At 52.6% G+C, this 12,031-nt stretch overlaps 1 protein-coding gene across 1 annotated transcript in view; it reads right to left on the bottom strand.

The window, feature by feature from the left end:
• Positions 1 to 12,031, bottom strand: part of CACNA1E (calcium voltage-gated channel subunit alpha1 E) — a 136,899-nt gene that overhangs the window by 68,523 nt on the left and 56,345 nt on the right. Inside the window, 1 exon segment of the mRNA XM_068141457.1 lies at positions 4,018 to 4,121. Within this exon segment, the coding sequence (XP_067997558.1) occupies positions 4,018 to 4,121 (104 nt within the window).

Here is a 12,031-nt window from a genome sequence, read left to right as displayed (position 1 = left end):
TTGGGTAGGGGAAAGGAATTCACCGGAGTTACAGGTCTACCTCAACTGAAAGACAGATTCTGCAGTGAATCTGGGGATGAGGAAAAGGAGACAGAAAAGAGTCAAAGCACAGCCTGTCTGGTATCAGAAACTCCATGACTCCTCAGTGTTACTCCTTCAAGCATGGCTTATTTTTTATCTTCACACTTTCAACTTCTTGCTCTCAGTGACAAGCCAGATACAAGCCAGCCTCTTGCCAGGAAGAACCTCTGCAGTGGCTAGGCCAGTTGAGCTGCGGTCATTACTGGGATGCTACTACTACTGCCATGGGACCATGCATGTCGCAGGCAGTGGGCACTGGCGAGTACAGCTCTTACCTGGTCTCTGCTACTCTAGAGATGCAGCATGAACACACAGATCCAAACAGCATTACAGGAGAAACAACTGAACAGCAAAGCCCCACCCATTTCACAAGGAAGGGGAAGCAGCTCTTTGTAAATCTTCATTCTGTGGCAAGTGCAACTTCTGCATCTCCCTGACTCAAAGCCAACCAACCACCACAGGCCAGCAGCCGTAAGGTGGGAAGAGGTCCCATCCACCCATCCCACGCCAGAGATGGCTGCAGAACACAGCTCTCTGCACTTTTGAAGTTCTCCTTAGGGAGAGGTGCAGAGGTGTGGGTACACCCTGCCCAACCGCAGCAGGGCGCTGGATGACACCGACCTCAGGCTACAGGACAGCAGCAGGCAATGCCTGGTATGAGTCTCAGCATCTTCCCGAGCTCCCGACTCCGCCAGCTGCCATGTGGCAGCAAACAGGGCGTTTCAGCTGATGCTCCATCCTCGCTCGCTCCCACTGACTCTCTCTTCTGCCAGAATTATTTCAGTAGCTTGTGTAGCTTTAAAAGCTGAGCAGTCACATCTCCTTGGGCTTCATACCTGCTCTCTCGAAGAGGAACAGGGCCAAGTTTTTTTTTTCCCCTTGCCTGCTTTCCAGTTAGAATTAATTGATCCATAATTGCACCCATAGAGGGGGGGGGTGGGGGTGAAGTTAATAGTCACAGTAAAATAAATGCCAAAGCCCCAGCAAAACTGGCTCTGGAAGCCCCTGCCTGGAGCAGCTCCATCTCCTCTTAATAGCGTCGCATGCATGTGTGCGCCTTAGTATTTAGAGAGGAAAAAATCGAGGAGCCGCGGCATGATGGAAATCATTTCTTCTCCTCTCCCACATACTTTGTGCTTAGGAGCAGATGGATCCAGGCTGTTTACATCACGGAGGTCATGCCTCAGCTTAACAGTTGGGGAACTGACTGTTGGGAGAGATGCGCATCGCAACCAGAAGATTGCTAAATCTGGGCTCCGGCAAACTTCTGATGGTGGCAAGTTAAACATACAAATGTCCTCCTGCAGCCTCTTCGCATTCAAGACCTGCCTGGGGTGTTTGATTGTTTCCCCACAGAAAACCGCTGCAGAGATGGAGTGAGGGCAGAGAGGCAGCTCTGCAGCAGCTTGTGAGCGTGAACTTTGAGAAGGAGGCTGGAAATCCCAAGTGGACCTTGTTATTCGCTGGTGCAGATGGTGCAGTTCGCAAGCAATGCAGGTCCAGGTTTCTGCAAGCAGGCTACCAAGGCTCACCGTTCACCACTGCGCCCTGAGGTAACAGAGTGACCGTGATTTCAGCTAGCTGGGCTGCCTGTCTTCCCCCAAAGCAGCCTTGCAATGCTGGGGAAAGGTTTCTTTTGCGTGGAGATGTTTCCATGGAGCTCATCCCCAACGTGACATTCTCTCCTCCCAGCTCAACAATGCAGGGGGATCTGGGCAGATCCTGCCTGCTCATCCAGGTCACAGGCTGTGAGATGCCAAAGACACACCCTTCCCTTCATGCAGCAGAGCCAACTACTCTCTTCCAGCACTAAAGGACGGCAAGAAGTGTTAAAAATAATAACAACTAAACAAGCAACACCAGCAGCAAAGCCCTTCTTATTGCACCCAAGGACAGCATGGTTTGCATGTAACATCTCATGCCTCGCATCACACCCCTCTATGGCTCTGAGGCATCAGCGTTGGCAAGAGGATGCTTCACCACTGCTGAGGTCCTGCACCCACTGAGCCACAGGACAACACATGCCATCGGGTGGCAGAGCCCAGCTCGCCGCCTCCAGTTGCTCACCCTGCTCAGCCCTCCGGGGAGCTGAGCAGTCGAGCTTTTCCCTAGGTATCTGGCACGCCACAAGAGCATCTCCATTGCCAATTAGGCCACCCACCCACTTGCATCCTTCCCCAGTACAAACCCTATCAGTGATAAACAAACAGTGGAAATGCCAGCCGGTGCCTGGGAAGAGCCCTAGACAACTGTGTCCAACTCAGTGGGCTCATGAACAGCTGCCTTGCAGAGTCCCAGAGCAAAAAGAAACCAAGTATGGCCCAGAGCATGGGCTGGGCATCCCAGCAGGCACCCTGTGGTCCTCCTGCCAGTGGCTGACTTGCAGGTCAGAGTGGTGAAACTTCACCATATCCGCAGGCTGCTCTCAGCCTCACACCAGCACCAAAAGCTCCAGAGCGCACTCAATGTGCTACACTGGAGAGATGCAATACAGCAGCAGGGGCCTTTTCCAGCTGCCCAGCCCCAGGCTTCATGGAATCATTTTGATTGTAAAAGACCTGTAGGATCATTGGGTCCAACCATCAACCCAGCACCACTGTGGCCATTAAATTATGCTCCAAAGTGCTGTGTCTACACAGTTTTTGAACATCTCCAGGGATGGTGAATACACTACCTCCCTGGGCAGCCTGTTACAGTTCTTGACCAAGTTCACTTCCTAACTTTCCTTCTCTGGGCAACTTTCCACTTGACACTGACACCCAGCTGGACGTTGCTCAAATCCCCAAGCTGGATGTGGCATAAGAAATGCAAAAACCACTGCTTGGACATCCTCATCCTCCATGAGGGCTCCCTCCCCACAAGACAAAATGAAGTTCTTTCTGCAGCCTGTTCCCAGAGCCTCTGGATTCAGTCAGACCCCAGACAAACTCAGTTCACCACCAGATCCTGAAGTGTAGGCTGCCATGCCAAAAGCACTCCTAACACCACCAGCGCCACCACACCTCAACTAACAGAGACACCAAGGGCAGTGACAGAAATGATCAAGGCCAGTCTCCATGTTGGTCCCTGCATCAAAGGGCTTCCCAGGCTTTTTTTTTTCTTGACATCATAAGCAATTAAGAAAAAATTACCTTCTGCAGGGCATGATGTCCCTGATGCCACCTGTGGGAAGGGCAGAGGAGCCCTCATCCCCCTCCCAGTGCAGAAGAGGACATGCTATCTCCATGCACCAACCCCTGCCAGCAGCTGAGGATGCGCTGATGCAACCACAGTTCATTGTCATGGAGACAAGAAGTCTTTTTCTCTCCAAACCCAGCTTAATGGCTTGGATTTAAAACCTCCTTTCCCCTGGGAAGAGCAGAAGAGGGACAACTGCATCGTCCCTACCTCCCCAGCTTTTCCATATGCACTTCAGACACCTCTACCTTCATCACTGTTCATCTCTCACCAGCACTGGGCATGTCCTCCCAACCACGGCCTGCATGGCACAGAGGTGCCCCACATCATTCCCAAATGCATCCCAACCCATGCCCACCACACTCCATCAGCCAGCAAATGCCTGTCCCACTACAGACACACCCTGGATTCAGTACATTTCCCTAAGCCCTCACCCATCCCCATCTCTCCCCTCTAGCAACTCCCAAGCAACCAGAAGATCAACACTGACCACTTCTTGCAGGTGCCCAAACCCCTGAGCTCTTCAACAAGGCAAAACAACAAGAAAGCATCTGTAAGCCTTCCCCTTTCCCAGTTCCTTGGGGAGTGAAGGCATTAAGTTGAGCTGAGGAATGATCCTTTGCTGTGGGGCAGGAAGAGTTGGAGGAGATAGGAGTAACAAGCTACTAGGATTCAGGGACACACAGCAGCAGGAAGAGTCAGGTGCTCAGAGACATGCAACAGGCACAGCCTGGAGGGGAAGGATGGCATCTTGCTTACCCTGACAGCACTCCCAGGACAAGGTTGAGGACAAAGAAGGATCCAATGATGATGAGGGGGATGAAGTACAGCCAGTTCCAGGTGGCTCCTAAGGCATCATTGGTCTGGAGGGGAAACAAAAAACACATGTGACATCTTCAACACCAGCACCCAGGTCAGGGGGATGCTGTGTTAGCTTTAGCACAGTAGCAATCCTTTCTCCAGGCTGGCCTCACCAAGCTCTTCTGGATGATGTGGCTGTGCCTGTCAAACCTTGATGGGTACCAGGTGCTAGGGAGCTCCCAGTCAGCTGTGCCTTGATGCCCCTAGGCACACCCCTGTCCATGGCATAAGGATTGGAACTAGCTGTATGAAGAGAAGTCCTCATTGAGCAGGACCACTCTACTCTGCCTCCTCCTACCATTCCTGCAGGGACACAGCGGATGTAAGACAATGTCAGAGGTGCAGGGCCCTGCAGCTCCAAGTCTTGCCCAACAGCTAAAAAGGATGCTGGCAAGCCCTACTCAGTGCCTCCAGACATCACTTCAGTGAGGCTTTTAACCCAGCAGTTCCCCTCTGTCCCTCACAGCTGCTTCCCAGGCCCCATTTATCCTCTGGTGTCAGGCACGGCGCACATGACGCCGGGCTGGAGGGTGATGCGGCAGAACGTGACTGTCTGGGGGAGGTGGTATCAATCTTATTGCAATGAAAGGCTCTTTCTCTTTTCTCTCTCTTCCCCTCCTTTCCCTGTGCTAATTAAGCCCTCATCTTCATCTGAGTCACTGGCACCACGTCTCCTGGTCGGCCAGTGCAGGAGCTGAGACGAGGCTCTGCAAGGGGAGAAGCTTGTCTCCAAGACTCCACCATGCTGGAGTCTTTCTCTGGTCACCAAGGCATGAGCAGGAACCTCAGCATCTCTGCTGCCCTGACACTGAGCCCAAGGCAAGAAGGGTGACACCAGCACATCCCACTGCAGACACCCATCACAGCACCAGGAGGTGGATGCCGTGGGCAGAAGTGTTGAGGAGGACCTGGCACACAGCGGCAATTAGGGCTTTGAGGTTGGGAGAAGCATCTGAAGAGATTTAGCACCCTCCTCCTTCAGCACTAGGGAAACCATGCACATCTTCTTGAGGTCCTTCACTTTCAAGAACCCTGGTCTACCACCAGCCCCTCTCCTCAGGACCATGGGAGAAGTGAACATAGAGAGGTGCGTGGGAACCCCATGTAGCTGACGTTCATCACTGCCCTCCAGGAACACCCAAGACCACCGTACTCTGCTCTAACAACACTATTTGCCATGGCATAAGTCTTCAAGGTATCATGCAACCCCTCAGTCTGAGCTTGGCTGGGCTTCAGCTCCCTGCCAAGATGCTGTTGGGTACCTTCCACCTGTGCCAGGATTGCTCGTCTTTGAAACCGGCTCCTGCCCAAAACCCAAGAGTCTTCCCTAAAGTCCTTGGCACAGAGGAAGCAAAACAGATGAGCTCATTTCCTACAGGTGAAGAAGACGTCTTCCCCTGGGCTTGGGCCACCACTACTCCTCCTTTGGCCTCTCCAGCAACACTCAGCAGGAGATGGAGGGGGATGAGATGATGTAGCAGAGGGCAATCTCCCCAGGGTTATCAGCCAGCAATACCAGCAGTAGTACCCAGACCACCTCTTCCTGCACTGTCTTGTGGACACAGCCAAAGCTGGCAGCACTGAGGGTGGACAGTTGGGAAATGCGAGGCAGGGGCTTGGCAGCATCCTGATGGAATGGGTTGTCTGTGATTCCAACCTCTATGTGCATGTGGGTACTCAGCTCCCATGGGGGTGGAGGGAAGGGGGATTAGAGAGATTTGAGGGAGTTATGTGTCTGACACTACTAGCACCCAGTAGCTCCAGGAGAGGCATTGCTGAGGCACGAGATGGCATGGGGAGCTGTGGTCACCAACCCCACAAAATCAAGTACACACTGCTGGCCAAAGCAAGACCAGAGATGGTCCTAACCACCCCAGCCAATGACAGCAGCCCCAGGAAGAGTCCTGCCCTGAGCACCCACACCAGTCCCCCTGGCTGGTGCAAGCTTTTCTGTAATCCTCCAGTCCCAAGACAAAACTTCCCAGGGCACATCCCAACACACCCTTATGAAACCAGGGGCTGGTGATGTCCAGCCAGGCTGTGGTGGCTTCAGTCTGTAATCTAGTACATACTTGGTTGTTTCAGCTATCAATATTTGCCCCTATTTCCCCCTACAAAGCTGGAAGAGTTGCTCTAGCACCCTTGCAGCACCCAGGCTGCAAAGGTCCCAGGTAAGGGGGAACAAGAGGCCTTGTTTGGGAAACACAAGGGGCTTGGCATTTCACAGGCTCTACATCTACCACTGCTTCTCTAGCCCATGGCAGAGAGAGCATGACCACAGAGCACCCAGAGCAGCAGGACACCAGCACACACACAGAACAGGATGCATCCCCATCTCTCCACTCCCAAAGCTAAAGCACATATACCCAGAAAACCAAAGCAACCATCATATCTGGCCATAGGTGCTGTCAGCCCCAATGCTCTGCCCCCAGCATGCTCCCCAGCTGGAAGCCAGCAGGTTTGCCTCGAGGGAAGACACAGACTACAAGGATCTTGCCAAGTCGCTGAGTCCAGACCCCCTCATGGCACGTGATGTCCCTCAGATTTTGCCAACACCATTCCAGCTAGAAGGCTCCTCAAGCAGATGCTCAAAGGCTGCTCTAATTTTCAGCCTAAATGTGTTTGTGGTCACTTTGTACACCATGGTGTTCTTTTGCCAGCATTGGCCTTTGGCTGAAGTAGCTTCTCATCCTGTTTCCCATGATGATGCATTTATAGGTAGCCATCATGGCCACCCCCAGCCTCTCCTTGGCTAGCCAAAGCAAGGTTCCTCCAGTTCTCTCTTGCATGGCTAGCTCTCCCTGCCTATTTTACCTAGCAGCCCCTTCCCTGCTGCAGTTCATCTTCCCTGGACACAAGAGACCTGAGTGAGTCATTCTGATGGGTCCTGCTCTGTCTCTGCAAGAGATGATGGTCCTTCCATCCTGCAGTCACCCTGTGCTCACTTGCTCATCCCCTCCTCCTCCACACTGCAACTTCCCAACCAGCAAGATTTGGGCTCCTAGGAGATATCTTTGCTGTTCCTCAACAAGCACACGGCTTTTCATTTCTCACTGCATCCCACATCTCTTCCTTCAGCCCTTCAACTCCTCCAGCCTAGGGTGGCAGCATCCACCCCCCCACAGCTCCATGAAGCCACCAACACTAGGAGCAGGAAAGCATCCCTGAGGAGTCCCACTGGTCACCACCAGCCACTACATCCCCTCAGCACCATCCCCACACTGCTCACTTCCCTGCCAGCCTCGCAGTGCTCCTCTTTCCCTTCCCATTTTCTCCACTTCATTAACACTTCCACAGAGCAAAAGCTTTACTACAAAGAGCAGCTCCACACGTTTCCGGGTCTCCGGTGCCAGGTTAGCCTGGCATGACCTGTCTTTGGCAAACCCATGATTCATTTTCCTCTTCTGCCTTCCAAATCTGTTCCAAAATGGCAAGCGATCGAGGTCAGGCTTACAGCCCTATTCCTGCCTGCCTTACTTTCCCCCCCCCCCACCCCTCCTCCTCCCCCCACTTTTAAATATAGGCTTCGCATTCGCTGTTCCCCAGTCAGATGGTGCCTCCCCCAACTCGATGGAGTTGTTAAAAATACTTGTTACCAGACCTGCCATTTCATGTGCCAGCTTCCTCCCAGCATGGCGGGTGGGGGGGAAGCCATCCTGAGCCCCAGGCTGGTGAGCAGGATGGTTTCAGTGCTTGGCTTCCACATTGGCTGCACTCTTGGCCGGGTCCTCCTTCCTATTACCCAGCCTTTGCTTGCCTCTGTGTTGGCCAAAAGCCAGGGTGAAATATCCACGCATGTTCAGATCTCCCCGCTATTATTTCACCTTCCATCTGCATCTTCACACCACCCCTTTGACCATCTTTCATGAAGTCCACATCAGCATGACTTCTTGTGGCTCCCATAGCACATTCCAACTGCACCAAGACGCAGTTGTCTTGGCTGAGCAGCCTCTTTTCTCAAACCTTTGATGCTTCACCCCTCTGTAGGTCAGCGGTTCATTGCCTTAGACCACTGTGCCTTCCTACAGGTCTTTTTCTGCTTTGCTGAAGGTCCCAGGAGGTCATCATGTGCAGAAGTGAGGGCAGATACAGAGGGTTTAATCCCCAAATCACACAAATGTTGTAACTCATTTAATGAAGAAACTCCTTGCTCCTTGTGCAGCAGACCAGGTCCCCTCACTCAACTAAGCCCTTTGGGAAACAGAGGAGCTGCCTGATGCCTGACCTTTGCTGCTTCTTCCCTTCCCTTTAAGGCAACCACCTTTCCATTATCCACCCCACAAACTAAACCAACACTCCCCAAACTCTCCCATGGCCATCAGACCAAGAAACATATTTGCTACTGCCTCCAGGCATACCCAGAACACCAACACAATCAATGCAAACTCCTTGGTGAAGATAAAAGAGCCACCACTTCCCCTAAGGACTACACCCCCCAGGGCGCTTTTTTTATGCCAAGACATTGATGGAAATCCCCAGTTGGAGCTGATCCACCACACTCACATCTCAGACATGATCAATTCTGATGCCAGCAAAGCCTCCAAGCCTATGCATGACACCAGCAAGGCATGGAAGCAGAAACCTCAAGAGGAAACACAGCCAGCATGGCAAGTCCCCACCTAGCAAAGGAACCCCCACCAGCTCCCACATGTCAGCCCCTGGCACAGGGTTATTCTTTCAGCAGCTCTTGTGTTGTTTTGTGGTTTGTTGGGCTGGAATTTTTTCCAAAGGGCAGGAAAAGGCACAGGGAGCTGCAGAAGCAGGTCTCACTCAGGGGGCCAGAAGCCTAAAGAAATCTAAATATATACCAAGAGTTGAATGTAAAAGCACAAGCTCACAGCCCACATGAACCCTCCCTCAGGCTGCACTCATGGGAAACTTTAGGAGTTCTTTGCTATAGGAGAAAGGGGGGTGGGGGGGAAATCCTCACAAATTCAGTCTCTTCTACCTAAAAATAAACAGAGAGCATATTCTGCCTGCTCAAGGTGACTTTAATGGCCACTCACTCCCACTAGTTTGGGGAAGAGTTTTGAGAACGAGTTTTGAGAACCAAGGCTATGGGCACCAAACTCATCTGAGGAGCAGCAGGATCCAGGGAGCCATTGGATTTCACTCACACAGAGATGTCCTCTCATTGATTCTCCATTGTCTAGTAGAAGTGTGGAGCTCCCAGTTTAGGCTTTCCTTGGAGAACAGGGGAGCTTTCTGACCCTTCCCATCATGTGATGTGCCCTGGAGAACCTCCATGTCCACCTCGGCCAACATCACCAGCACACAGAGATGCTAGTCAGGTCCCCTCTCAAAATCCATCTGCATTAGGAGAGAGCTTCTGTAGTTTCTGTTTGAATCCAGAGCAAAATGGCAAATAATTAGATTGAGTTAATCTACACTCATTACTGTAACCAACTGGCCGTGACATGCTCAAGGGGTAGAGCAGCAGTGCACTGCAGGGAAGGAGAGAATCCACAGGACCTCCAGCAGCACAGGTGCACCCATTCTGCTCTCATCATAGTCCTCTGCCAGGGATCTCCCACGCCATGAAGGCCCACTGCAAGCAGACTTTACTGGGCAGGGACAGGGTGACCAAATCACCAGGGCTGGGCAGGAGAGATTTGTCTGTCCCCCCAGCTTCAATCCTTATGAGAGGCTTTGGTGATGAAGGAGAAAGATAGGAGGCTTTTCCCTGGTTGCTGTGCCTGCTTTGCCCATCACTTCCCAGGGGCTTGCTGCCTGGCACTGGGGGCAGAGCAGACCTGTGGGGACAGCAGGTGCAAAACTACCACAGCTGCCATGATTTGTACACCTCAACTCAGGAACCCACGATGGGCTTTGCCAGGTGGTGACACCCACCATACCCCCTCCACAGCTGATGCCATCATCCCCCTCGCATCATAGAATCAATAAGGTTGGAAAAGACCTCAAAGATCATCAAGTCCAACCTCTGTGGCTCCTAACCTGTTCTTCCTTGCAAACCACAGGTGCATCCAGCTGAGAAACACATGCAAGCTACCAGGAGCAGCTTCAAAATCTCCATATCCCAACGAAAAGACGGGGGAGGGAGGGAATAAAAATCCCTTACAGGAGATTCCTTGGCCTAACCGGTTCCCTCAAGACCTTGACACCCACTGCCTGCTCTCCCCAGGCCAGTAACAGATCTCTCTCTTCCCTTTAATAGGAGTAATTTGATCTCCAGCATGCAGGACCATGCCTCACTCCCTGCCAGCCCTGCCTGGTATCCATCAGAGACCCCAGCACTGGACAAGATCTGAATGAAAATGCTTTGCTTTTCCCAATCAGCTTAATGAGGAAATTGGTACATTTCCTTTGCAGGGCCAGGGCTGGCCCACGGAGGGACAGAGCCTGCCACAGCCACGTTATCAGGTTGTCCTAGAAGGGTGGGCAGGGACAGGCAGGAGTCCCTGCAGAGGGGTGCGGGAAGCCCAGTAAAGCCTGCTTGTGTGTGTTCCTTTTTAGCAGGGCTGCTTGTGACAGGGCAAGAGGTGATCATTTGAAACTTAAAGAGGGAGATACAAGGAAGACTAGATACAAGGAAGAAAGGGTTTACAATGAGGGTGGTGACATAATGGCCTGGGTTCCCAGAGAATGTCCCATTGCTGGGAACATTCCAGGTCAGGTTGTCTGGGGCCCTGAGCAACCTGCTCCAGTTGAAGATATCCCTGCTGACTGCAGGAGGGGTGGATTAGATGGCCTTTAAAGGTCCCTTCCAGCCCAAAATGCTTTATGATTCTATCTTTCCTAGATACAGGAACATCCCCAGCTCCAGCTGTGATGATCCAGGGCAACAGACACATGCATAACCTCACTCAAGGACCCCAACTCACCTCAACACCCCCAACAATCCAACCCAGACAGAGAGCAGTGTGTGCATCGACGCAGAGGTGCACAAACCGCTTTGCAGAGCCTCGTCAGCACAACTGCCAGCACCAAACCCACTAATGAAATTACAGCTTAACAAAGAGGAACAATGGAGGGGCCTGGAGGCACCAAGACACCTTCCCACCTCCTCTCCATGAGCCTGGAGTTGTTGGGCAGTGCTGGAGCATTGGTATTGGAGCATCAGTGGTTCCACTGGCCCTTGACTTTTCCATTCCTGCCGGCAGACGATCTGGGAGAGAGACTTTCCCGCGCGGGCAGCGAGGAGGGTGTGGGCAGAAGCTTCTGCCAGAACATGCCTGCAAAGCTGGCGATCCAGCAGACACAGTTTGTTTCTTGCTGTGTCATTTCAGCACACACACACGGGGAAAAGGGGAGGGAGGAAAAAGAAGGGGGGGGGGAGGAGGGAAAAAAGGCAGGAACATTTGGCAAGCTGGCGAGGGTCTGGCTTTGCTGAGTGTGGAGAAAGAGATGTTTCTTGCGAAGGGAGAAGAGGGTGAAGCAGGCTGGCTGCCACACACGCGCGTCCCTCGGGGATAGGCTCCAGCACCCACGGCTGGCAGCACGCGAGCTGCCAGCTTGGGCACCAACAGGAGCCACTGAGGGAAAATCAGCTCGTTTCCTTGAAAGTTAGGAAGGCTTTTAACCTTCTGAGCCAGCAGTGTGCCCAGGTGGCCAAGAAACCCAATAGCATCCTGGCCTGCATCAGAAATAGTGTAGCCAGAAGGAGCAGGGAGGTCATTCTCCCCCTGATCTCAGCACTGACTAGGCCACACCTCGAGTCCTGTGTCCAGTTCTGGGCCCCTCAGTTTAGGAAAGGTGTTGAGATGCTGGATTGTGTCCAGAGAAGGGCAACAAAGCTGGGGAGGGGTTTGGAAAAGAAGCCCTATGAGGAGAGACTGAGGGAGGTGGGATTGTTTAGCCTGGAGAAGAGAAGGCTCAGGGAAGACCTTCTTGCTGTCTACAACTCCCTGAAGGGAGGTTGTAGCCAGGGGGAGGTTGGTCTCTTCTCCCAGGC

The sequence above is a fragment of the Melanerpes formicivorus genome, unplaced genomic scaffold (assembly GCF_026170545.1).
Source record: "Melanerpes formicivorus ecotype bairdi unplaced genomic scaffold, bMelFor1.0.p_v2 SCAF_7, whole genome shotgun sequence".
Classification (NCBI taxonomy): Eukaryota; Metazoa; Chordata; class Aves; order Piciformes; family Picidae; genus Melanerpes; species Melanerpes formicivorus.
The sequence above is the reverse complement of the archived record's forward strand: the minus strand, read 5'-3'. Positions and strand labels throughout refer to the sequence as shown.